The sequence below is a fragment of the Odocoileus virginianus genome, chromosome 3 (assembly GCF_023699985.2).
Source record: "Odocoileus virginianus isolate 20LAN1187 ecotype Illinois chromosome 3, Ovbor_1.2, whole genome shotgun sequence".
NCBI classification, from domain to species: Eukaryota; Metazoa; Chordata; class Mammalia; order Artiodactyla; family Cervidae; genus Odocoileus; species Odocoileus virginianus.
Genome location: NC_069676.1, coordinates 61,756,471 through 61,783,815, shown reverse-complemented (window position 1 = coordinate 61,783,815; position 27,345 = coordinate 61,756,471). Strand labels below are relative to the sequence as shown.

The 27,345-nt window shown below is 44.9% G+C and overlaps 1 protein-coding gene across 3 annotated transcripts in view; it reads right to left on the bottom strand.

Moving 5' to 3' along the window:
* The window catches only part of GALNT10 (polypeptide N-acetylgalactosaminyltransferase 10), a 215,203-nt gene that overhangs the window by 68,477 nt on the left and 119,381 nt on the right, over positions 1-27,345 (bottom strand). For all 3 annotated transcript variants that reach the window (XR_011486940.1, XR_011486941.1, XM_070465683.1), the window contains exon 4: positions 24,369-24,535. Coding sequence is in view for 1 of the 3 variants with exons in the window: in XM_070465683.1 (XP_070321784.1) it covers positions 24,369-24,535 (167 nt within the window). In the remaining 2 variants the exon portion in view is untranslated. The remainder of the gene's footprint in view (positions 1-24,368; positions 24,536-27,345) is intronic.

Here is a 27,345-nt window from a genome sequence, read left to right as displayed (position 1 = left end):
CAATTATTCTTCAATAAAAAATAAATTAAAGAAAGAAAGAAAAGTCAGGATACCACCAAATCAATTCTTGGGACCAAACCAACTTACACTAGGCAGAGGAGTGAGGGGTCGGAGAGTCTTGCTTAGAATGAAAAGTCAAGATACTGCCAAATTCACCCTTGGACACACAATAACAGCTGCTGCCTCAAACGCATCGTTTTCAAGCAGGTATTCACACAGAGGACAATGTTTCTGAGCAGGCCCACCCCCAATGTGTGTCTGCCCTTCAACTGCTCATTTTCCAGCTGGAGGGGCAGGTGCCAGGCCCAGAACAGGAGGGAGCAGACACTGAGGGTCCACGCTGTAGGCTTGGCATGCAAGTTCCAGGACCCTGGGAGGGACTCCCTGGGCTGGAGCATCAGAAAAGCCTCCTCAGAGGTGGGAGGAGCCGATCACCTTGGACTTGGTGGGGGACAAGGGATTCGAGGAGGTAGAAAGGGAGTGATGAGGAGGAGAGAGGAGGATACTGGGGGGTGTGAGATCAGACAGACAGGCTGGGTTCTGGGTGTTGCCCTCCTGGCCACATTGGGTCTTGCCTGTGAGGGCAGACATGTGACCCTGACCTGCAGCTCCCAGCCCTCCTCTGTCCCAACCCAGCTGTAGGGTGCCAGACACACAGCATGTGCTCAGTACATCTCAAGGGAGCGTCCTACATCCATCACGCACATGTCATAATTCAACATGATATACTGACAGCGTCGCAACAACTCCACAATCTGGTTAGGGAAATGAGGATGAGATAAGTAAAAACAATGCCTGATTGATCAGATGGACTTGGAGTTGAGATGATAACACATATGACTGAGGATGTTCATGAAGTGACAGGCCCACATGGATAGACCCGGGGTTGTGCACGAGGCCCACACCCAGAGCTCCCAGAGCTGTGATGCCACCGTTTGTCCTCCCACCCAGGAAAGCACGGGAGCAGCAAATGTACAAGTGCCAGAAATAATGATATACTAGCCGCTTCCCCTCCCCTCCTCTCCTCTTTCTCACTCCCTCTCCTGATCCCCCACCCCATCCACATCAGGTTACATGGAGACTTAGATGAAACACATAAATCACGGCGGAGAATGGAATCTAGCTTTCTGAATGACTGCCAATGGGCTAGAAGTTAGTCTGAATTTGGCCCCAAGGGAAACAGGAGATAACAGAGAGCCAGGCAGAAAAATCTGCCCTTCTTTCTCTAGTTCATGGACTACACTAGGATGCCGTTCTTTGTAACCCTGGGAGAACAACCCCCCCCGCCCCCACCAACCTCTACTGGGAGAGCACACGTGCTCATGCTGGAGGTCACTGTGCAGTGGAACCCACGGCTGTAACAGCCTCTCCTTCCCCGCCTCATTCCCCCTTTTAATCTCACCCTCACTGCCTTGGGCTTGCAATCCTTTAATCATAGCTCAGGTCCTGTTTTCTAGAGGACAGTGAGTTAAGTAAGGCAAATAATAACCATACATTTGCTCTGACTTGTAAAATAAGAGGAAGTAATTCACAAACATTGCTGTTTTAAGAGCTGTCAGCAACAAAACGCATGCAACACACCTTAGCGCACATCCCAACACATGGTGTCCCAGCACCAGGGAAGAGAATGAGAGGAGAGAGAGAGCACTGGTGGGTTTTGATTAAAAAATCTGTTAATTCCAGGTTTGATTCGTATCTGTTAATTCCACAGACATTTCATGATGTCGCTATGCACCTGGCATTGGAGAGCGTCCCACGACGCAGAGGGAACTAAGACATGAAGTGGATAGGGAAGCGGACATACAAAGCTAGGGTAGGCGCGACACGCCAGCTGAGGGGTCAGGAGCTGGGCAGAGAGGAGGTGTGGACCCTCCCTGTCTTGTCTGAGGACAGGACAGAGCTTGGTCCAGAAAGGTGGACAGTCTGCCAGGAGGACAAGATGAGAGTGGGAAGAAGTCGCTCTCACCTCTGAACCCCCACCACCTGCTGCCCGTTCTCTCCTGCCCTTAGACCCCAGCCCCTCAGGGTAGGGACCGTCTTGCGGCTCATCAGGCTAACCCTAAAATCCCACTGGAAGCCTGGTTGGCAGCAGGGGCCCAGCGGAGACTGTGGAGCCATGGAAAGGCGCAGATGGCCTGGCGCAGTGACCTCCAACTCTCCCATCCACCCAGCACTCCTGAGAGATGCTGCCCACTCCAGCCTAGGGCCTCCACGGTCCCCCACAGCCACGTTCCCTCTGGAAAGTGGGTGGGGGGTTGGAAGGGACAAAAGGCCTCTCAGCAACCCTGTTCCACTCCTCTGGGTGGGATGGCAAGTGCTTTCCCAGTGAGAACCTTGGCCTGGAATTTGGCTAATGATTAAATTATATGTGGTGGGATATTTTTAAAGGGTTACTTTTATGCATTCCAATATACAGTAGGTACAAACAAATACTGTTTGATTCCACTTACACGAGGTACCTAGAGGAGTCAAATTCATAAAGTCAGAAAGTACAGTGGTAGGACTTCCCTGTGGTGCAGTGGTTAAGAATACGCCTGCCAATGCAGGGAACGTGGGTTCGGGCTCTGGTTGGGGAACCTAGATTCCACATGGGGAGGGGGAGTGGGGACTTAGTGTCTAATGGGGACAGAGCTTCAGTTTAGGAAGATGAAAAATTCAGGAGACGGATGATGGTGAGAGTTAACACAGCAATGTGAATGTACTTAGTGCCACTGAACTGCACAGTTAAGTATGGTTAAAATAGTATGTTTTATAGTATGTGGCTTTTACCACAACATTACAACATTTTTGTAAAAGAGTGACTTTTCGTGGTGGTGGCAGTGTCACAGTTGTCCATTCCTTACTCTTAACTGCTGCTTCATGCTCTCTACCACCACCGCCCTACCCTCAAACAAAACAAAACCCCAAACACCAAGGCCTCCTGCCCCTGGAGATGGAAACCATAACCAGCCCCAGAAAACAAAAATACGGACAGCAAACCCAAGGTCCTATTACAAATAATCCCTTTGGAAGAACAACTGCTGACTGAGCGTCTCACCACTCCCCAGAGCTAAAACCAGGCCTGGGTTCAGGGATGGGGCAGGTACCAAAGAGGAGGGGGTAGGTCAGAGACAGTGAGGGTCCCTGGATCCAAGCATCACTTTCATAGGACACAGTGCCTACCACAAAGGAAAATTTCATTCTCTTAAAACAGTTTACAGTTTTGCTTTCCTGAACTGGGGGCCCTGTGAAGTTTCTTCCCTGCTATATACAGCTACACCCTGATATAAGTCTTTGGTGTAATCAAAGGCTTCCTCAACCCCAAAATGTGAGGGAACCTTCGGAAGGACCTGCTATGGAAGTTTGCCTCCCGACCCCTTTTTTGATATGGACCATTTTTTAAAGTCTTTATTGAATTTGTTACAACATTGTTTCTGTTTTACGTTTTGGTTTTTTTGGATACAAGGCACGTGGGATCTTAGCCCCCTAACCAGGGATGGAAAACGCACCCCCTGCATTGGAAGGTGAAGCCCTAACCACTGGACCACGGGGACGCCTGGAAGTCTGGCCCCTCGACACAGCCAGAAAATCATGAGAGTGCAGCTGTGGCTTGGAGGCTGCAGGGACGTGTTTAGGCACTTGGCAGGGCTCAGAGCTCTCCATCACTGCACCTGCTGGTCAACCCATCATTCACACTCTTGCTGGTGTCTCTGCCATTCAACTTGGGTTTCACCCAGTGAACACCAGCCACTGACAAGGCTTCCTAGCATTAAGTACCATTGAACAGCTATCTGCACGAACAGGTGTGTAACTGGCATACTGAAAAAAATGGCATGTGTCAGTGACAGGTCCCAGGCCAATTCCATTCTGCTGCCTGAACGACAGACAAGGCTCTCAGGGCAGGCGGTGTCACGGCAGAAGGCAGTGGTGAGGAGCAGCGGCCTGCCCAGCCCCAGGAAGCCCCCAGCTCAGCACTGACAGGCTGTGTGATGCTGGGCAAGTCACTTCCCCTCTGCCAGCCTCAGGGTTTGCACGTGAGAAATGCGGATTCTTCTAGCACACCTTATGAGGCGTTGTTCTGAAAAATTATTGTGATATGAGTGCAAACCACTGATACTGAGTGTGGCACATAGTAAGCACTCAATCGAAAGCCAGGCTTCTCGGGTGAAAACCCCTACAGAGGGGACTTTGTGTCCACCTGGAGAGGGGCTGTCAGTGCTCAGAGCTGTTCCCACCAGAGCTGCTGGGGGGAGTGCAGGGTGCTTAAGAGTGGTCTGGGGACTTTCCTGGTGGTCCAGTACTTAAGAATCCACCTGCCAACACAGGGGACATGAGTTCAATCCCTGGTCCGGGAAGATCCCACATTCCATGGGGCAACTAAACTTGTTACTCTAGAGCCCGGGCTCTGTAGTTAAGAGAATCCACCACAATGAGAAGCCCGAGCACCGCAACTAGAGGGTAATCCCCACTCGCTGCAATTAGAGAAAGTCTTCAAGCAGCAGTGAAGACCCAGTGTAGCCAAAAATAAATTAATTGATTTTAAAAAAAAAAGAGTGATCTGAGCCCAGGGCTGCAAAGCAAGCCTTCCCACTTGAGCCCTGGCAGGTAGGGGTGCTGAGTGCAGAGTCAGGCAAAGAATGGCCAGTATCAGGTATCTGCTGAATATTACATAGTAGGTGTTTTATAAATGTTCTCCAAATGAATCCAAATGCTTTGGAATCACAAAACTGCCTCTGTAACCTTGTACATGGTGGCATTTACCCTCTCTGAGTCTGCACAGCATTCCTAAAAACTGCTGATAACATCTTCTTTCCAGGGTTGCTGTGAAGTTAGTGCAGTCCTGTAGGTAAAATGCCTAACGTAAGTGTTCAATACATGGGAACTACTAGATTGCACAGTGAAGTAGGAGTAGGAACCAGAAAATAAACGAGCCATAACTGAAGGGAAAACTATTCTGTTTAGATGTGTAACCCTGGACAAGTCACCTCACTTTAATAAGCCTCAGGTGACTCACTTATAAAATGGAAGCAGTCAGACCTTAACCCAGAGGCTAGATGTGAGGATCAGGCCAGCTCCCCAAAGTGGAAACTTTATATAAACTCTCAAGTGGTGAATAGATGCTGACGGCTGAGCAGAGACAAGAAGGACCATGAATCAAAGTGCCCAACTCAAAGGATGCCAAGGGCAAGGTGTGCAGATCCCAAATTATGGGTACAATGGCCTTTCTTATTTATGTTTACCTAAAGGAAACCAGTCCTGAATATTCATTGGAAGGACTGATGCTGAAGTTGAAACTCCAATACTTTGGCCACTTGATGCGAAGAACTGACTCATTAGAAAAGACCCCGATGTCAGCATTTTGTGCAAGGGCAAGATTGAAGGCAGGAGGACAAGAGGATGACAGAGGATGAGATGGTTGGATGGCATCACCAACTCAATGGACAAGAGTTTGAGCAAGCTCCGGGAGTTGGTGATAGACAGGGAAGCCTGGCATGCTGCAATTCATGGTGTCGCAAAGAGTTGGACATGACTGAGTGTCTGAACTGAAGCAGGATATTTTTCCTGATTACAAAAATATTGCCCTGTAGACAATTTGGAGAACACACAGAAATACAGAGAAAAACACAGAAATCTCCTGAGACGCCTTCATCTAGAAATAACCACAGGTGTTGTGTCGTGTTCAGTGTTGTACGGCCACAGACGAGCTAAGAGTGAAAGCACATGAGGCAGCATACCAGAGTGGTCCAAGGGCAGACCCCAAGGTCAGCTTCTAGGGTCAAACTCCAGTCCCACCCCTCATCAGATGTGTGACTGCAGAGCAGATTCCTCACTTCTCTAAGCCTGTTTCCTTATACATAAAATATGGATAATAATAACATTACTTTCTCTGTAGGATAATTAAATAAGATAATGCAAGTTAAATAGCATGGTGTTATCACATTCTAAGAACTCAATAAATGCAATTATTATTATTATACATACACACTCACGTAACTTTTATTTAAAAAATGAATCTTTTCAGTGACAATCATGTCATCAAATTTTCTTCTATAATCGTAGTTCTACAGATGACTCAGGGTCAGCAGGATCAGTCTTCCTTGGGAACTTGCTAGAAATACAAATTCTCAGCCAGGTCTTGACAGACTGAATCAGAAACTCTTAAGGGTGGGGTCCAGCCGACAAGGTTTCAATAAGCCCTCCTGGTGATTCTGACGCTCATTCCAATTTGAGAACCACTGATTTCAGTGGCTTCACAGCATTTTCTTCCATGATTTATTTAATCAGTCTCCTCTTTTCAGACAGGTAAGCTATTTGCCAGTGGGGTGCTTGAGTGGGCTGTGCAGACTCATGAGAGGCAACTGTGAGTGTTCTCAACTCTGTTATTTTGGTAGTTTGAAATCAGCCACGGAGGAAGTTTTACAGCACAGAAATCAGCAAATGCTACAAATGAGGGCAGCTCATCTTCACTCCAGCTGGTTGTAATCATTTTCCAGCACACTATTGGCTATTTCCATACAGTTTTGCTATATAAACAACACTGCTGTGAACATACACATGACCATACATCTACTTGCACATCTTTGATTGTTTCCTGAGAAAAACTTCTAGAGATGGGACCGCTATATCAAAGGGTATTTTTAAGGAGTTTTGATATATACTGTCAGTGCTCCCACCAGCAGAGAGAAGTAAATCGATTTCCCTGCATGGGTCACAGAGGACTTCTGAGCTATGGACTGTGGACCAGGATCTTGCCCAGGCCCTGGCCATGTGGAAGTGAAGAGTATTAGTCGCTCAGTCCTGTTTGACTCTTTGCAACTCCATGAACTGTAGCCCATCCTCCATCCATGGGATTCCCCAGGCAAGAATACTAGAGTGGGTAGCCATCTCCTTCTCCAGGGGATCCTCCCAACCCAGGGATCGAACCCACATCTCCTGCATTGCAGGCAGGTTCTTTACCGCCTGAGCCACCAGGGAAGTCCAAGCATAGGGCAAATCCTGACCTTTTGTACAAAGCTCTGCATCCTGCTCCCGCCGCCCTCCCCAATCTCCTGCTCTGTAGTGTGAATGCTGACTGTCCTTTTACACTTGGCCATCTAGAGAGGAGCCATCTGATAGAAGTCTCTGTTGCTGTTCTGTGTGCTGCCCTATATAGCAGCCACTAGTCACATAAAGCTACTGAACACTTGAAATATGTGGAACTGAATTTTTTACTTTTATTGAATTTTAATTAACTTAAATGTAAATAGTTACGTGTGTCTAGTGGCTCCTGTATTGGCACAGGTCTAGGGATTCAGGAGGGACTGTGGCTTATGGTTCTCTAATTTGATAATCATGGTCACCTGAGATCCTGCATTACCTGCACCAGCTCTGATTTCGAACACTCTGTTCTCACTGACCCATAAACACTGACATATTGGAATTTTTTAAATGTCTGGAAGTACTGATATTTCAGAATTTAAACTACAATCTCCTTATCTACTTAAAAAATAATTGGAATATATAGTGGAACTATATGTAACTTTGTTCTCTATTTTCCAAGTCTCTTGTAAATGTGTTATTATACTGTCATAATGTAAAAAAAGAAAGAAAAGGGAAAAACAAAGGATGAGTCCTCCAAAAAAAATTACAGTCTTGCAGACTGCATTTCCTACATGGAACCCTTTGTCAGATTATGTCCCAGTGGGGACTGGGAAATGCTGAGCTCCTGACTCAGCAGAGAATCACAAAGGCCGTTCACTCAGAGGGCAGTCTCCTCACAATCACTACTATCAGTCTATTGCTGACAGACGATCTTGCCTCTGTGTTTTGGCTTATGCAGTCCCCTCCGACCAGGACACCCCCTTCATTAGGCAATGCCCCCTCCTCTAGGAAGCCCTCCCTGATTACTCCCATTTAGAATTAAATATGAATTTAAGTGGCCCTCTCTGAGGCTACTAAACCTGGCACCCATGGATCATGGCTTAGGTGAGAGCCTTGAGTTACCCCCACCTAGGACCTATTTAACCCCCATTTTAGATAAAATTCTAATAACTTTAATAAATTGATTTTTTATTCCAAAGCTGATTTGAGACAGCACATTAAAAGGGGAAGAGACTCCTAGGGACAGACACAGTGGAGATGACAAGAAGTAAATATCATCTAAGAGTCATGCAGCAACTGAGAAGACTTACAAAAAAATATAAATACCAAACCTGGGTTTCTGAAAACAGAGCCACAGGGTCACTTTGTGCAAGGGCAAATAGACCTCAGTTGTTCTTCAGGGTAATGCTGTATCTAATAGCTGATACTCATTAAGACAACTATCAGGCATCAAATCCTAACTCTAAACTCTCTGGAAGGGGTGAAAAAAGTCATTCTAAAGTTCTAGGATTTAAAGCTTGCCAGGATGTGAGAAGTCATCCATACTTTATAGATGCAGACACTGAAGCCCAAAGAGATGATGTAATTTGCTCAAGGTCACAAAGCTATTATTTACTGGCAGGGCTGGAACCAAGACTGGTCTATTTGTTCCATATCAATACCTGGAAAAGTCACTTGATGAACTTTTTACTCCATAACGCCACTAAATTGATGAGACATTTATGGAGGAAAAATCTTCCCCACCCACCCCCACACGAAGGTATTTTCTTTGTTACTCATGATTAACACTGGGAAAGGCCACCTCTCTATATGGAAACAGGTGTCAAAAGAAATAATAAGATGGGAGTTGGCATTTATATCTTTATGATGAACATGGTGTGAATAGCATGATTGGGGGTGATACAATACTTGAAAGGCATTCTCTAATTGGGGTGGTTAATATCCAAACTGGCATTATACATGGGCAATGTGATCAAAGACTAATGAAAATGAAATCCCTCAAACACATGGCTGTCCATCAAGATGCAAATGATAGAAGAGAAATAAACCACTGATGATACACAAGTGATTTTAATGTTCCGTGCATCACCAGACATTTATTTTCAGGCTTAGACGTCAAGGAAGAATAATAGGGTTGATCTAAGGCAGTTATAAACCACCACTCTTAAATATATATCTTCTTGCTCTATGCAGGAGCAGGTATTCAGAACAAGGTGGTTCACACAGACAGACAGCTCTTTAAATGATACCTTGCAATTACATTACAGCCTTGCAGCAGATAATAAACCTTCAATGTCTTGAATAATTTAAAACTTTCCAGCAGCATGAAGGTTGAATGGAAAGAAAATCACACTTTCCTTTAGAGGGGGAAAATTCCTCAGCAAATCAAATGTGGGAATTAAGGCAGAAAAATGTCCCGTTTCTCATTCATTTTCCTGATAGGTGGATATTCCATCCCAGGTCAACCTGCCCCCTGATTTTCAAAGTTAGGGAGTCAAGAGTGAATGAATCGATAAGTAAAATAGGAAAATACACAGCATGAAATCCTTCCATGTTATTCCTACCATCACAGAGGTGATAACACATAATAATATAGTACTCTGGATCCAAATGTACCTGAGTTTGGACCCTGACTCTGCGGCTTGCTTGCTGTATGAACTGAATTTGTCTAATTCTCAGTTTCATCATCTGTAATATCAGGACAATAATGCCAATTTCCTAGGACTCAGCAAGATCATGAATTAGCACTTTCTGGCATATAAGAAATGTCAATAAACACTGGATTTATTATTGTTTTCAAACATTATTATTAATATTAATAATGACAGTTTAAGTTTTAGGGTCCTTAAGCTGCAGATACAAAGGGAGATGAAAGAAAAGAAGGAACAGATGAACACAGAGAGTTTCATAATCAAGAAATGCTACAGCATCTGGATTAATGATCATGGTATAGTTAACCCACAGTTAATCTGAGCCAGTCTCTGTTCCAAGCGCTCTGTGAGCAACATCTCAATTACCGCACAACTCTTTAAGAAAATAACTCAGTTTTACTCAGTAAGGCACAGAGAGATTAAGTACTAGTTCAATGTCACCCTACTGTCTGACTCTTAACCTAGGGATTAAGAGTTCTCTTAACCTAGAACCCAAGGATTCAAAGACCAAACAACTTAAAAATTTGCATCTAGTTTTAGAAAAATTTAATTTGCACATGCATAATTTTATGCTATATCTGCAGAGGAGATGGTGGTCATAAAATTTGATTCCTGCTACTGCCAAGGTGGGCTTGTGTAATTAAGTTAGCTGTAGACACTGGCGAGCATCCAAATAAATTGTCATAAGGCAAAATGCCTTTGTTGGATGACTAGAACTGTTGTTCAGCCCTGTTGAAAGAGTGTAGTATACATGCTGTGTTAGCAATTAGCAAAATGTTAAAATGGGGGCGGATACTTGACTGCACTAGTGGGATCTGACTGTGTGGCTGACTTCCGGAGGAGCCAGACAGCCCTGGGGGCTGTGCCAGGCCAGCAACAGGTGCTCCCACACTGGGAGCGGCACTTGATCATGAACTAGTCACCTGACCACAGGGCCTGGAGTGCCTCCCTTTCTCGGATCTAAAATGCACAGGCTGGGTGAAGATTCCCGAAAGCAGGGCGGGGATTCCCTGGGCTCTGCAGTCATGCTGCCTGGGATCGCGAGGCTCTCTTCCATCAGTGGTGAGGCTCGATTTTTTCCAGGTTTAACAATAGACTGTGTGTGTGTGTGACTCGCAGAGCTTGAACTCGAGGTTTTACACGTGGAGAGCTCGCTGAGAGACAGGATCTGTGGGAGTGTGGAAGAAACATTTTAAAATAAAGGTTGAAATGTGAATAGAACTGGAGTGTCTGTTCTTGAATTTACTCTACAGCATTTTTTAGGAATTTATTTTGCAGTGGAAGGAACCTGGGGGTGGGGATTTGCACAGGGCCTTCAGAAACCTGGAGGGACTCATGGGAAGAGCAGGGCAGAGGTGGACCCCACTGATGGGTGCGGCGAGGAGGATGAATGTAACTCAACATGATGAAACACTTTTGTAAGAGCTGTCTAGTTAGTTGTGACACAGCAGGACAGACGTGACACAGGTGCAGAGAGGTGCCCTTCAGAATTGCTGACCAGGCCTTAGAGGTCACTGCAGCCAACATAAGGAAGTGAGGACCTTGGGCTGAAAGAACCAAAACCCGGGTGTCTTGATTTGAGATTCTCTATATCTAAAGCCATGAAAGTGGTTATAAGCAAGCTCCTATGGAGGAAGTGCTTTTGGGGGCAAACTGTTCACTGGTAAGATTTAATCATCCCAGAAAAGACCAAAATCTATGAGTTGTAAAGCAGGGCTTTTGCCAGGTACCCCCAAACTGGAGATGTTGGTTAGGACGGCCACGGAAAAGGGAGGGAGTTTCTGACTGAGGACCCAAGGCAAGGACACAAGCACATTCTCACATCAGAAAACATTTTATTGGACATTTCTGGGGGAATTTATTCCATGCCTGGTGAATTTAGAGTTATGGGCTTGGTTGGGGCCTCAAACAGGTGATTATGGTAATTTAGAGAGAAAGTACCAAGCCATTTCTGTCACAAAGCCATTCCAGTTTGAAAATAATAGTGCATCCTTGTATTTATAGACTGCTAAAGGCTTTCCAAAGTGCTCTCCCATCTATTATCTCATTTGGTCCTTACAACAGGCCAGAGATGTAGCTTGTGGCTTTGCCGCAGGGCTCTGAACAAGAGCTATTCCCTCTCTGGGCTTTAGTTTCCCCAGGGTGGTCCCTGGACCTTCTGGATCATAATCCCCAGAGAGCTGGATATGATGCTCTGGATATGATATTCCAGGCTCCACCCAAACTGGGAAGCTGGACTCTCACTGGGGCAGGGCCCGGCAATCTGCATGCTAAACCTACTTTCCAGGTGATCCTTACGTGCACCAGAATTTGAGAATCCCTGCTCTAATATCTCCTAATTCCTAGGCAGTGAGATCCTGCCATCTGAAACACACCTACTCAGCAACTAACAAAATCCTGAAAAAGTATAAAATTCTGATGAGTGGGGAGAAAGCAGTCTGGTATTGGCTGAGTGCATGTGATCATCCAGATAATAACAGCCTCTCAAGAATATAATTAGTGCCCTCGAAATTGGAATATGACTGTTTAATAATTTAAGTGAGATCATCAGGATTAATGAACAGCGGTTGAAATTAAATGTGGGACTATAAATCCCCAGAGGCCTGTTACAGTGAGGCAATTATTTATGAATGGCATCCTGAAAAACAGGGTCTGACTGAGGTTGAAGGCATTTAACTTAGCTCCTCCCATAAGGGCCACGACTTTTCTGCACTTACAGCAATCCAGGGTCTACATTCAAAGATGCCACCATCCAACTGTATCATAAAGTATATATTTGTGATCCACAGTCTTCTGTTCCTATATTCCAGTGTTTTCCAAATCTGAGCAGCATTTCAACTTATCAAAATAATCTGAGATGCCTGTTAAGCATGCAGGTCAGGGGACTTCCATGGTGGTCCAGTGGTTAAGAGTTTGCTTTCCAAAGCAGGGCACGCAAGTTTGACTCCTGGTTGGGGAACTGAGATCCCACATACTAAGGGGCAACTGAGCCCACGTACAATGCACAACTGCTGAGCCTGAGTGCTGCAACTAAGACCTAATGCAGTCATAAACAAATAAATAAATAGTTTTAAAAAGAATGCAGATTAACACGGATTATTGGGCCCACCCCAGAACCACAGAATCAGTATCTCTGCTTGTGGGCCCTGGTCAATTGTGGTGCCAAAAGGGATAAGAGTTAAGACGTCTTACTTGAACCTAGTTGGAACCAGAGACCATGGGGGACACACTCCAGTTGTGGGCTACCTGCCTATGAGGTCACTTTCCTCATTGGCTGCCAGACTGGAGAGTTCTCCTCAGGGTTCTTTCCTTCTGTGGCAACCAGTATCCTCCAGGAAGTCTTTATGGCACTTTTTAGCTCTTTAGGCTCTTTCACATTCTGATTTCATCTAATCTCTACAGGGAGACTGTGAGGTGGATGGGGGTAGCTGAGGGCTCATCATCCTGTTTCAGAGAACAGCGATGGTAACCCTCACCACCACAAAGGCATCACTACTAACAAGGACCATTACTGACCACTGACCATGTGCTGGGCCCCGCATTATCTCACTTAATCCTGACCTGACCCATGAAAGGGAGGATGGTAGTTACGGCCTTGGGGTTGGGGGTGATGGAAACCCAGGCCCAGCTAGTTCACACAAGAAGACAGTGTACTGGTTCATGGGAGGGAAAAGGACAGGGGTGGAATGGGGCTCAGCTGGCGCCACAGGCCGGCACCCTGGATGAATCACTGTGGCCATGGGGATGGGACAGCACTGGCCAGGTGGATTAGAGCCCTCAGCACGGCTGGGTGGTGTTACTGACTGACTGTCCCTCAGGATTACAAGGAATGAACAGTAGGCAAAGAGCAGTCCACCAAACTGACTACACCCCCACCTTCCTTCAGCTCGAAAGGCCAGAAAGACAGGGTCTGTGTCTACAACAGAGAATACTGGGAGTCAACTCTGCTTAGGAGGAAGGCTTATTTATAGGTCATCTTCATTCACTCATGAGCTAAAGTACCCCTTCTTCTGTCATAAGGCAGCAGAAACATGTTTTCTGGGAAAGGTCAGGGCTGGTCTTTCCTCTCGCCTAGTTAAAACAAATCTGGCCGCTGTGGAGGTTTCTGGGAAGGCAACTGGAAGTTTGAGTTTTCCATTAGCAGAGACTGGAGTGCAGTTATTATTTAAAATATTCTAGACCATATATTATGATGGCACATGGGGGAAAAAAATTAAAAGTTTCTGAGAAGACTGGGCAGAAAACAACCTTATAATTCCACCTGTTTTCATCCTCACTACATATTATTAGCAATGCCCAATAAATTCCATTCATTAACAGGCACAACAACAGAGGACTCCAATAGACAGTAGGAGTTATTAGTTGTTTTGAGATTCCTGGCTGCTCATAAACAATGTGGGCATCTCTGAAGAGGTCTGCATTTACAAAGCAAACAAATAAAATTATTTCTTTTTACCATTCTGGGAGGAGCAAGTAGTTTGGTCTTTCAAGGAAAGAACCTGAGTATATACAAGGATCCCAAAGGTTGAAAAAGGCAGTCTGCATCTGTTAATACTTTACAGGAATCAACATCCCTAAATAGCACAAGAGGAAAGAATGTTACTATGGTTTTCCTATGCCTGTTTCTTTATTCTATACAATCATGCGAAAATTACATTTTCATGAGACTCTTCTATTTGAGATAGGAAAGCAGGAGAATAAAAAGAGAAAAAAGAGAAATGAAGCCTTCAATGCCCACGAACACGATATTGATTGACAGCGCTGCAATCATCTTTTAATTTTTGGAATAAATAAGAGACATATAAATGTGTGGATCTGGCCTTCCTGATCTTCAGAACTGTCAAGCACTGCCTATTTTGGGCTACGAAAATTGGTAACATTTTAAGCCTCCGGTGTTTACAGATCTGAAGGTGCCTCTGGATTCAAATCAAACCAAAATTGGCTCTGGAGCTGTGACTGCCTGATAAAGACGTGACTGAACCTTTTGGGGGCTGTAAGTTCTGCAAGGAAGTTGGGAAGAACTGCTTTAAGTATCTTCTGGCAATGAATCTATTTCACTGCTGGCCACGGGTCTGGTGTTGGGCAGCAGGTTAGAGTTAATGCTAACTTTTTGGCTGATTTGCTTCATTAACCTGCTAGAATCAATATTATCTAGAGGAGCTGGCTAGTATTTTGGAACCAAGCAGGACCCTATGGGGCCTTCCCAGGACATACCCCCACACCCCCACCATGTCCTCCACCTGCCTCTTATATGTAGAAATGTTATAGTCTCCCAGGCTTCCCCTGAGTCCCAAAAGGCTGGTTCAGGAGTTAATGATTAGGATTTATGAAGATGTAGAAAGTAAGAATACTTGCTGGGCCAAGAAACTGATAACACTTTAGAGTATAAACCAACCACAGAGTCACTGAACTCCCAGTTCCCTGAAAGATATAGATAAACACCTGACACAGATTCCTAAGTTGTTTTTCCAGGCGGCAGATCCCCACCAGAAGACGGCTGACTGCAAGCGCAACCAGACTGGTTGAAACCAGAAGAGGTGTGATGCTTGAAGCTTCATCTTGATGCCAACCCATCTGAGAATTGTGCATGAGCTGACCATGAGCTGACCGTGTACCCTGCAGTTCCCGCTCACACACTGCTTTCAAAACTTTTATCTCATAACCATCAACTTGAAGGTAGTCTTAGGACATTAGTCTATCACCTTCTCAGGTTGCTGGCCTCCTGAATAAAGCAATTTTTCTTTTTCTACCATCACTTGTCTCCTGCATGTTGACCTTTTGAGTAGCAAGCAGAGGAACTTGAGCTGCATATCAGACCTGTCCAGTTACATTTATTGTGAATGAAAACAGAACATACTTCTTAGACATATGAATGTGTATCAAATGTCATGACTGAGTACTTCATATCTTCACCAAGAAGATGTTGATTTTACCTAAAAGTTGTTTTATTTAGGGGGTGGGATATGGAGAGGAGGTGAACTCCTTGTACTTGGATTTAAATTTTCTACTAAAGCTGAATTTTCCCATTAGGCAATAAATGTTGGCTTCTAAGAGGCTGCCCCCAAAATTAGGCATACTATGTTTAAATTGCTTACCACAGTGTCTGGCACATAGTGAGTGCTGTCCAGGTGTAAGCAGCATTGTTACTATTGATGCTATTGCTTCTTCCCCTTTATAAGGCAGACAAAACCAGCCCTTTCAGCCCCCAACTTACTGAGTTGAAAGAAGCTGACAGGAAAAGTTGGTTGGTTTGCACTTGATGAAGTTAGGTACTAAGGAACCTCTTACTTTTATTTCAGCCTCAAATCTCATCTCCCTTTAGACCCTGAGCAAATAACAATTCATGTCAGACCTAAGCTGGTGGAGAGGCTCAGAGGCTTTCTGAAGACAGACTATGACAGAAGTTGGGGGGGGGGGGCAGCTCTGTGGCTCTCTCCTTGGAGATCTTATTCCAAGGACCTCCAATCACCTGCTTCGTTGGGTTTTGCTTCTCCCCCATTACGTTTTTAAGGGAACACCAAAACAGTGGAAAAGGTTAGACGTTAATCCTCACAAGAGAATCAGGAGAATATCAGCAATTTTGCACAGTTTTGCAGGGGCGAGTTTTTTAAATGTAGAAGGCTTGCCCACCTCAATAGAAGCATCACCTTTCTGAAAATATAATGTAGCTATTTTCCACTACAGGAACCATTCTTTACCAAACATCAGAGCTTTTGATGCTTCAGAGGCAAGCAGAGGTATTTATTTGATTTTTTTTTTTTTGCTATCCCAGTAAATCATTTATACAGTGCTTGATTCATAAAATCCTGTGTATTTTTTTTAAGATGCACAAAATATCCCATAAACATATCAACTCTTGCATGCTGTGTTCTTGCCAGATAGCCACCAAAAGATTTATCGATTTCCCTCATTAAAAAATAATTGATACTCTCTAACAGCTTTAATCTTCTTAGCAGTTTTCTCCTTTGGAGTCTGAGAGAGAAGCATTCAAGATGTTATATGAAAGGAGAAGAGGATAAGAAACCTGTGGATTTTCTTAGTGGTAAGACACCCTAGAGACTAATACACGAGAAGTGTGATTCTAAAGGTTACAGAGTCCATTGTGGGAAAGATGGATACCTCCTGTGAAATGGGATGAGCAGCCAGGAGGAGAGTCCTCTAAGGGCAGGTAAGCAGTCTAGGGCACCTCCCACCAATCTCTCAAAGCCTCAGTTTTGTCATCTGTAAGATGGAACTGCTTCCCAATATTTCACTTCTAGGGTGGCCAGGAGAGGGGACATGGGGCAGGCCGAAGTACGAACTCTTATGCTGCCCCACAGGTCCTGTTAATTTATGCTTCCCTCTGTGGCAAGCTCACAGCTACCGGCTGCTCTGCCAGGGAGGCCTGCAGCTCCTTGCCGCTCAGCCTGTCCCTGCATCAGCCAGCTCAGGAGGAACATGGTGGAGACGGATCCATGTGTGCCCTCTGGATCAGCTTCTCCCAACAGTGCACCTGATACTCTGGGGCTACGTGAACCCTGTCTCTATCTCACAACTGACTCAGAGGAGGAGAGATGTGACAGTCATTTTATAATGACAATGGGAAATGACTGTAGAAAATTGAGTGGAAGAAACCTGGATACAAAGTGAAACATGACTGTATGTCCACTACATAAAGCGTGATGTAAAGGAACTAAATGTAGTTTCACATTGTGGATTATTATTGTCTAGCAAGTAGAAAACAGATGAGTTAGCACTATAGCTGTTGGCATGAGGGATATCTGTGATACATTAATGGGGGCAAAAAGAAGAGCAATGTGTACAGTTTGATTCCATTAAAAGGGGAAGAGAAGAAACCAGTGAAGATTAGGGGCAAAAGTTCTAAAGTCAGAATGCATGGTTTTTAAAAAAAATTTTTTTAACTTCTTCCTTTTTATTTAGATGCCTTTTTAAAAATTTTTAACTTTTTATCTTATATTGAAGTATAGGCATTCAACAATGTGGAGACAGTTTCAGGTGGAGACTAAGGGAACTCAGCCATACACATACATGTACCCATTCTCTTCCTCCCAGGATGCATGGTTTTAAATTACAGCTCTGCCTCATTGATCTAAGCAGACTGGCCATTTACTTAACCTCCCTGTGTCTCAATTTTCGCATCTGCAAAATGGGGATAAAATATTACCTATTTTAAGTAGAAAAAGGAGGTTTTAAGATCATGGAGTTCAGTAGCTTTCTCACTGGGAATGACAGAAGCCACACTAGTGCTGAAGTGATGAATAGGTGAATGCACTGAGCACAAATGCTCAGTAAATATTTGTTTTTGTTACTACATGTTAGTATGATGAAGCAGAGTGGTCCAGAAGGATGCACACCACACTTATTGACATGGATTACTTCAGAGGGGCTGCAAGAAGGTGGGGTGGGGGTGTTGGGAGGGTATGAAAAAGAAAATGGAACTGAACAGAAACTGGGAACCAAAGAAGACATTCAGATGACAGATTATATGTTCAATAGCAAGTGTCACAAGGAAGTGCAGATCCAAACAGTAAGAAACCACTACACACCTGGGAGACTGGCAAAAATCCAACACACTGGCAACACCAAACGTGGACAAGGGTGTGGCAACAAGAACTCACGCTCACTGTTGTGGGAATGCACCCTGAAGACAGTTTGGCAGTTTCCTACAGTAAACATATTCTTACCGTATGATCCAGCAATCACCTTCCTTGGTATTTAACCAAGTAAGCTGAAAACTTAAGTACACACAAAAAACCTGTACAATGATGTTTACCTACCTGCCTCCTGCAAAACCTGAATGCAGGTCAAGAAGCAACAGTTAGAACTGGACATGGAACAATGCACTGGCTCAAAATTGGGAAAGGAGTATGTCAAGGCTCTATATTGTCACCCTGTTCACTTAACTTGTATGCAGAGTACGTCATGCAAAATGCCAGGCTAGATGAAGCTAAAGCTGGAATCAAGACTGCCGGGAGAAATATCAACAACCTCAGATATGCAGATGATGGCACCCTTATGGCAGAAAGTAAAGAGGAACTAAAGAGCCTCTTGATGAAGGTGAAAGAGCAGAGTGAAAAAGCTGGCTTAAAACTCAACATTCAAAAAACGAAGATCATCCATCTGGCCCCATCACTTCATGGCAAATAGATGGGGAAACAATGGAAACAGTGACAGACTTTATTTTCTTGGACTCCAAAATCACTGAATATGGTGACTGCAGCCATGAAATTAAAAGATGCTTGCTCCTTGGAAGAAAAGCCATGACAATCCTAGATAGCATATTAAAAAGCTGAGACATTACTTTGTCCACAAAGGTCTGCATTGTCAAAGCTATGGTTTTTCCAGTAGTCAAGTGGGGATGTGAGAGCTGAACCATAAAGAAGGCCGAGTGCTGAAGAATTGATGCTTTGAACTGTGGTGTTGAAGAAGACTCTTGAGAGTTTCTTGGACTCAAGGAGATCAAACTAGTCAATCCTAAAGGAAATCAGCCCTGAATATTCATTGGAAGGATTGATGCTGAAGCTCCAATGCTTTGGACACCTGATACCAAGAGCCAAATCATTAGAAAAGACCCTGATGCTGTGAAAGACTGAAGGCAGGAGGAGAAGGGGATGACACAGGATGAGATGGCTGGATGGCATCACCAACTCAATGGACACAAGTTTGAGCAAGCTCTGGGAGATGGTGAAGGATAGGGAAGCCTGGCGTGCTGCAGTTTATGGGTGCAAAGAGTTGGACATGACCAAGCGACTAAACAACAACAACAACAACAATTCATAACTGACCAAACTTGGAAGCTACCAAGATGCCCTTCAGTAGGTGAATGGATAAATAAATGGTGGTACATTCAGACAATAGACTATTATTCAGCACTAAAAAGAAATGAGCTACAGGGTATAAAAAGACGGGGGGACATTAAATGCATATTACTAAGTCAAAGAAACTAATCTGAACAGACTGCATACTGTATGATTCCAATTACATTAGACATTCTAGAAAAGGCAAAACTATGGGGACAGTAAAAAGGTTACTGGGTGCCAGGGGTTAGGAGGGAGGGAGAGATGAAAAGGCAGAGCACAGAGGATTTTTAGGGCAGTGAACTACTCTGTATGATGTTCTAATGGTAGATATACGTCATTATACATTTATCCAAACCCACAGAATATATAATACCAAGAATGCACCTTAATATAAACTATGGGTTTTGGGTGATAATGATGCGTTGATACAGCCCATCCATCGGAACAAATCTACCCCTCTGATGCAGGTGTAGGACACTGAGCAGGGTGTGGGTGTGGGGGGTATGTGTGCAGTAGGTGGAAGGGTGGATGGGAGCTCTCTGTGCTTTCAGCTTAAGTTTGATGTGAACCTAAAGTTGCTCTAAAAAATAAGGCCTATTTAAAAATAACCACTGGAGAAGCCTAAGTGTTAACAGTAATTGCCTCCAGGTGAGGAGGTGACAGACGGCTCTTTCTGCACTTTCCACGTTTCCACCTTGACTTCTAGCCTGTGCTCACGCTGCTCCCTCTGCCTGGAACATTCTCCTCGCTCCCCTACCCTGGGCAGTATTTACTCATCCCTTAGGATCGAGTTTAGCTGGGATTTTCTCCAGGAATTCTTCTCTGATCTTCTCCATGTTCAACAGCGCCTGGACCTCCAGCAAGGGGCACATGTTCCATGATCTTATGATTGCCCCTTACCCTGTCTGTCTGCCCTGCTGGGTGTGATCCTTAGAAGAGATGTCTATTTCCTTCTCATTGTAGCCCCAGCACCTACTGCAGTGACAGGCATAGAGTCATTTCATGAATTTTCTGAATATATGAATATGAATGAGATCAGGACAACTGTACAGAAACAACAAAATGAGCAGCAGAAAACTCAAGGTGAAAAGAACCTGAACAATACAGTGAAAGTGGGGAATGGCCATCCTGAAGGTTGTGGTGGTCCTGGAAACAAACCAGGGCTGCGAGAGAGATGACAAGAAATGAGGAACAGACAGACGCTCATGGGCCTGTGTCAAGAGTGAGACACTGCAGGGCAAATCAGGTCAGTGCAAGTGGATCTCCTTATGTGTATCACAACAGGGCTGGCCCGGTGTGACAGCACAGGGAAGAGTTAAAAAGCTCATGGTGGAAAGAAGACCTTGGACCCTGGTCTCAATTTTGAGAGTCTCGACCACACGCACTAATGGGCCCCGCAATGTCCATATGCCCTCCAGCACCAATCACTACCAACAAGCCGTCAACAGTTCTGCAAATGCTTAAGAACCTCCTCCGAGGGAACCCTGTACTGTGTATGTTTTTGTTTGCTGCTGGGGAGCTGAGCTGGGGGAGATGATGTCAATGAGACTGTATCACAGACTTTTGTTTCTGCACTTCATCATTCCAGGAGGCCCACAGTTCATCCAAAGACAATAATGCCTTCCATGACTACATATGCTATTTTTTTTGGAAAACCGATACTGTTTGGAAATGAGAAGGGGAAGGAGAATAGAAGGGAAAAAATGAACAAAGACCCTTTTTGTTTTTCCAAATAAAGATTTCCTATGCAGGCAGTGCAATCTGGAGGCAGGCCTGCCATCCTCCCGCCTCATCTCTCTCTCCCACTAGAGAAAAAGCACCTCTGTGTCCTCCTAATCCTCAAGGAAGCACCCACATTAGAGAAGCTTCTGGAGCCCCCTGTAAACTCCACAGCACTCTATTTGCAAGCAAGGCTGGGATGATTCCAGTCTGCCTTTGCTCTAGTCCCCAGTGCTCCCTGCACAAAGCTCTGGATCTTATTTCAAGAATTCATCTGCTCCAATTTTGTCTCCTACCCAAGGTCTCGACCCTCAGCTGAATTACAATTAGTTGCCCTGAGGATCCTGGAAGAGGCTCATTTCAGAGGAAAATGCCTTCTGCCAGGCAGTGCCAATCGAGCCCGTAGTTAGCATCTATGAATTTCAACTCTAAAGAACTGCCTCTGCTCACGTGGCCCAGAGAAATCTGTCTTTCACGATGGCCCATATTTGCCGTACTTTAGACAGGCTTCTCTATAATGCTGAAATTGTTTCTCCCAAATCTCATTTTTGAAACAATCACTGCTGAGTAAGTTTTCTTCCCAAGCTGCCTTGAGAATTTCTTCTTAAAATAAGAAGAATTATTGCTTTTCTGAAGAATGGAGGTTGCGAAATCTGACAGCCAATGTGCAGGACTGAGGGGCGGGAGGCAAGAGTTCTCTTCTGGGTTCTGTGCCCAAGTCACTGAGAAAAAAGGGCACCAATCAAGGGGCCTCGGTTCTCATTCCCATCTGTGACACGGGACAGTGCTCATCTCTCCCTTACTAGGCTTTGGGAATGGTACTGCATTCAACTGATACTTTTGGTCTCTGGAGAAACAGATGCACTTGGTGAATGCCAGCCTTATAAAATTTACCTTTTCTTTCCCAAGTTCGTTTCACATAGAAGCTGAGGCGAGGGGGATGAGGCTGTATGGGGAAGCTAGGTGCTCATCCCTCCTCTGCAGCCAGCGGCCACATGCTCTCGGTGAGCTCGGTCCACGGCTCCAGGACAGCCTCCCATCTGCACAAGCAAAGGCTGAGTTACGCTGTGATTTTCACACATCTCTAAGCAGTGGAGCTCCTCTTAGCGAACGGTTTTTCACAAATCAAGGACAGACCCTGCTAGGAGAGCTATGTGGACCCCACCTGCACCGGCCAGGTTCTCCACAGCCCTCACAGTGCTCCCTGAGGCACCCCTGGGCCCCTCCTTACACAGAAGCACGTGCTCCAAGCCAGGGCCTTCTCCCTCAGAGGCTGTCATGAAGGAAAAGTGAGATAATACATGGCTCTGGCCCATAGACGTGGTTCTTAAAACAGTGAATAGATGGGAAGACAATTTAGGCTGAAGGTGGGACAATAGCACATTTGTTTAGTGTTTTACAATTTGCAAAGCCCTTTCACCCATGGAAAGGGGGAGACCGGACCTTGACGTCTATACATTTGTCCCTGACTCCCCCTCTGACAAACCAGTCATAAACAATGTTAACAACAATAATGATGATGCCAGGGTTAAATGTTTATTTCTGATGTTCACTTAGTGCCATGTACTGTCCTAACCACCTCACATATATTAACCCATTTAATAGGCATGACCACCTAAGAGGCAGGTTCCATTTCACTGATGAGGCAACTGAAGCAGAGAGGTTGAGTGACCAGGTAAAGGTCACAGACCGAGTAAGTGCCAGGGCCAGGAGCAAAGCTGCAACTATTGCTAAAGAACGGTGCTACAGAGACACGCAGACCCACCTGCAGGAGGCCTCACAGACCTCACTTCAGGGACATAAATACATCTCATATAAAGACACTACTGTAACCATGGCAGAAGTGTTAAGGGACAGAGAAAGGAGCTCTGATAATTCACTCGTCAAACATGTATTAAGCACCTACTGTATGCCTAAGGAGCTGAGAATGTGTGGTGAACAAGACTGACCGGGTGGACCCAGCTCTCAGAATGTGGAGTCCAGTAGGATAAACACACGACAGGTCCATGTTTATACATACAATGCTCACATGTTATACTTATTGGTATTTTAATTCTGCTGTGATAAGATCAAAGAAGGAAAATTAAAGGGCCCCCTGAGAATGAGTGTATGTCACGAGTGAGGGAAGAATTAGAGGTAATAAGAACTGAATGTAAGATGTGTGTATGTTTGAGTATATATACACGCACACATATACACATATGCCAGGTAATTAGGGGTGCAGTATTAAAATGGGGCACAAGAAACTCAAGTTTTGATTATTCTGGATAATTCTGGATAAAAATAATATTATTTATTATTAGGCTCCTCTTCACTACTTGTTAGTGCCCCTACTAGAAGGTGAGAAAAGGAAAGGGCTTTGCTTGATTTTACTGCAAGTGGTAAAAGCTCTGATGCAAAGAATAAGTGTAAGACCATTGGCTGGAGGACAAATTCTTCTTGGATTTCATTTGTGGCTCCACTTCTGTGTCTCACAAACCCATGAGTAAGACTCAGTGAAGAGGCTCTACAGTGTGGTCCAGAGGTTAAGATACTGTGCGTGGGGCCAGGAAGACATGGTCTGTTCACTGTGTTACCACCCAAGAGCTGTGGGACCAAGGGCAAGTCACTTAACCTCTATGAGTCTCAGTTTTCACATCTGTAAAATGGGGTGGCAGATATTGTTAGTGGGTTGACCTGATGCCTCCTCTAATTTTTTCCTTTTCCTATCTCTACCATAAAGAGGCCCCAAATCAGAACACTCACCTTCCCAGCTACCCTTGCTGATATGGGTGCCCAAATGTCAGAGTTCTGGCTCAGAATCACTGGGGAGACTTTGCATTCTGAATAAGAAGGCAAAATCTTCAAAGGAAGAGGTTTTGTTCTCTTTGCCCTTCCTCCATCTTCTTGCCTGAAAGGTAGACTTCCCAGAAGTACAGCAGCCATTTTAGGACCATGAGGATGAGGAAGCAGGAAGAGAGAACAAGTCTTGTTCTCCAATGAAGGACTTGAGCAGCTGTGCCAACCCTGGACCTCTTTATGAGATGAATGAATAAATGAATAACCCCCTTTGTTGAGCTGTTAGCTAGAGTTTTCTGTTACTTGCAGTTTCATGCATTTTTACATTGATACAAACAGGATAAAAACAGAACCCACTTCACGGTGACTGGTAACTACATCTCAATTGGTCCCATGAAGTCAGTCCCAGGCTAAGTGAGATAACGTGTGTTCAGTGCCAGGTTCGTGGCCTGGCACGGAACAAGTATCAGCACACATGGCCCATATGCTAGTGCTGCTGAAGAAGGGAAAACCTGCCATCCCTTCGGCGAGTCACGGAACAGAGCATGGAGGGTGGGCAGCTGGGTGAAAGGGGCCCTACCTCGGTCACTGAAGTCGTCCACGAGCACAATCTCGGCAATCAGCTCCGGGGGTGAGCGGTTCAGCACGCTGTGGACGGTGCGCAGGAGGGAGGACCAGCCCTCATTGTGGAAGGGGATGATGATGCTGGTGTTGGGGAGCGTCTCCAGGTAGCGTTTGCTTTTGCAGCTAGAGGGAGACACAGGAGATGAAGAGGACAGGTTCAGCTCTCAGGCTGCCCAGAGAACTCAGGCTGATGGTTCAGCTCACTGCAATTCCTGCTTCCTCTCCAAGCCTCTAGGGACTGAGGGAAAGCTGCGGACACCACGGTCACTTCAGAACTGTCTTCTGCTTGGCATCCTAGCACGCATAAACACACACACATACACTCACATAGACACACACACACACACATGATCCCCCAGCTCTGTACATGAAAGTTACAAAACAACAACTCCCAGCGGTGGAGGAGCAGCACTGGGGTTTGGTGTTTACACGCACTAACTTGTTTGTACCTCAGTTGTGACAGGAGCACGGCTGCTCATCTTCATGTTTCCATGTGGCGGCTAGCCCTTTCATAGTACTCTTGCCTCTTTCCCCACCCCTTGCACAAGTTCCTCTCCATGGAGGAAAAGCCATGTATCCATGAACTTGGAAGAATAAACTGGGTCTCCTTTGCTCTCCACCAGCCCTATCCTAAACCTGAGGGTGGAAGGCCCTGTTCCCTGGGCCTTTCATATCATGGTAAGCTCCAAGGAATTAACATAGTTACTTAGGATCAGAAAATATCTAGCTGATGTTCAAACTTCCCTGACTGTTCTGTGTCTTTTTAAAGCTGGTTGTTAAAAACCAGGATCAAGACAAGGCTGACCTAGTGCCTTTAGGTGATGTGTCTCCTAGTCTCTTTTCCCCTTACCCTTTATTTTGTTGAGGAAACCCAGTCATCTGTCCTAGAGTATTTCCCACAGTCTTCATTTTGCTTTCTGCATTGCTGTGGTGTCTCTCAACATGTTCCTCTATCTGCCCTATGTTGGCTCCTGTAAACTGGTAGTGGGAGATAGAGGCTTGACCTGATTTGACGAGAATATTCTTTCTGGCAGCCTCTTCATGGGTACTTGTGTGTAGCAAAGAAGACCCAGCACAGTCAAAAATACGTAAAATAAAATTCTACTTAGTCATGGTGCATGATCCTTATATGTTGCTTATATAATCCTTATATATTGGTTTGCTAGTATTTTGTTGAGGCTTTTTACATCTATATTTATAAGGGAAACTGGTCTGGAGTTTTCTTAGGCTTTTGTCTGGTTTTACATTTTAACTCTTTTGCTAAAAATCAGGGTTCTTAGCATCAACATTACTAGGCTGCTTTTCCCTATAATATAATAATAGTTTTAGAAAAACAATACCAATATTATTGCTAACAACATGATGATAGAAAATTTAAGAATCTTTTCGTCTTTCATTTCTTTTCATTGTTGGGGTATGTTTCAATAGAGATATTAGAGATTTTCGCACGGCCCAGAAAAGAGGAGCTGAAGACCAGGCAGGCCCAGAGGGAATGACAAAACTATCCACCTTGTGCCAGTCTCTGGCACAAGGAGTGGAAGTTGGGAGCAAGGATGTAAAAGGCATCATGCAAGGGGGTTTCACAAGGCTGCTAAGAAGTTTTTTGGGGGTAACTTGTGACACCTAGGACAATAAGCATAACAAGAAAATATCTTCTTTTGTATGCCACTGCAATCCACTGTCTAAATAAGCCAGGCTCTCCTTACAACTTACTGGTGGTCCAGTGGTTAAGAATCCATCCGCCAATGCAGGGGACACAGGTTCAATCCCTGGTCTGGGAAGATCTCATATGCCATGAGGCAACTAAGCCTGTGCACCACAACCTACTGAGACCGTGTGCCTTAGAGCCCATGCTCCACAGTAAGAGAAGCCACTGCAATGAGAAGCCTGCACACCGCAACTGCAGAATATCCCCTACTCACTGCAACTAGTAAAAGCCCACACACAGCAACAAATACCCACCGCGGCCAAAAATAAACAAATAAATAGACAGTAAAGGGACTGGTAGATGGAGAGAGGGATGAATGTGTATGTGATAAAATCATTAGAGGAAAGTTAATCACAGGATCTAGAGAGTAGAAACATGAGTGTCCTGTGTGAAATTCTTTCAAGCTTTCCTTATGTTTGATAATTTTCAGAAAGAAGCGTTGGGAGGAAAAAACAGGTCAGGGTCAGCGGTCTCCTTAGCTTTAAATCCTACCTCTGCTAGAGGCATCAAGGGAAGCTGGGGGGCGGGACAGGGCAGGACTGACCTTGTGGTATCTGACTGTGAGCCCAGTTTCAGCTGCATGGACAGGGTGCCCCTAATTCTGGCAGTCCAGTTTTGATGAACAGGTCAGTCTCTCTTTCTACTTGCAATCTCTGGACTTCTTTTATACCTCTTCCTGTTCATCCATCTGGCTGGACTGCTTTTATCGAGGCCCCACACAGCCTTCCTCCAACCCTTCCCCCACTTCTCTAACCCCTTTGATCATTTCAGCCAGCCCTCTGGGGAAACCTTCTTCAACTTCATTATGTTGGTCTTCACCAATAAAGGAAAGCATCTCTTCTTAAAAAGCCCTTTCCATTAATTTGTCTGAGTCCTCTGTGGCCAAGAAAGGTGCTATCTAGTTTTCTACAAAAGTTCCTGCCTTCCATCCAATTCCACAGGAGGCTCACTCGATTGAAGCCGGGTTGGAAGGGGGGTTAGCTGTAATAAACTGCCTGAAGTCCATGGAGAGAAATACAATAGAGCTATTACCCAGCAGAGAGCCCTGGCTTTCTTGAACCCCAAAGTTGGGCCCCACAGTCTATGGGTAGACACACCATCATATACTAAAGGAAGCAGACAGAGCCATAACAGACTAAATTCACTTCTAATTTAACCCAATCTGGAACTAAAGATTATTCAGAACTTAAAAAAAGGCTCAGACTTGATCATGTGCTTTTTTTTA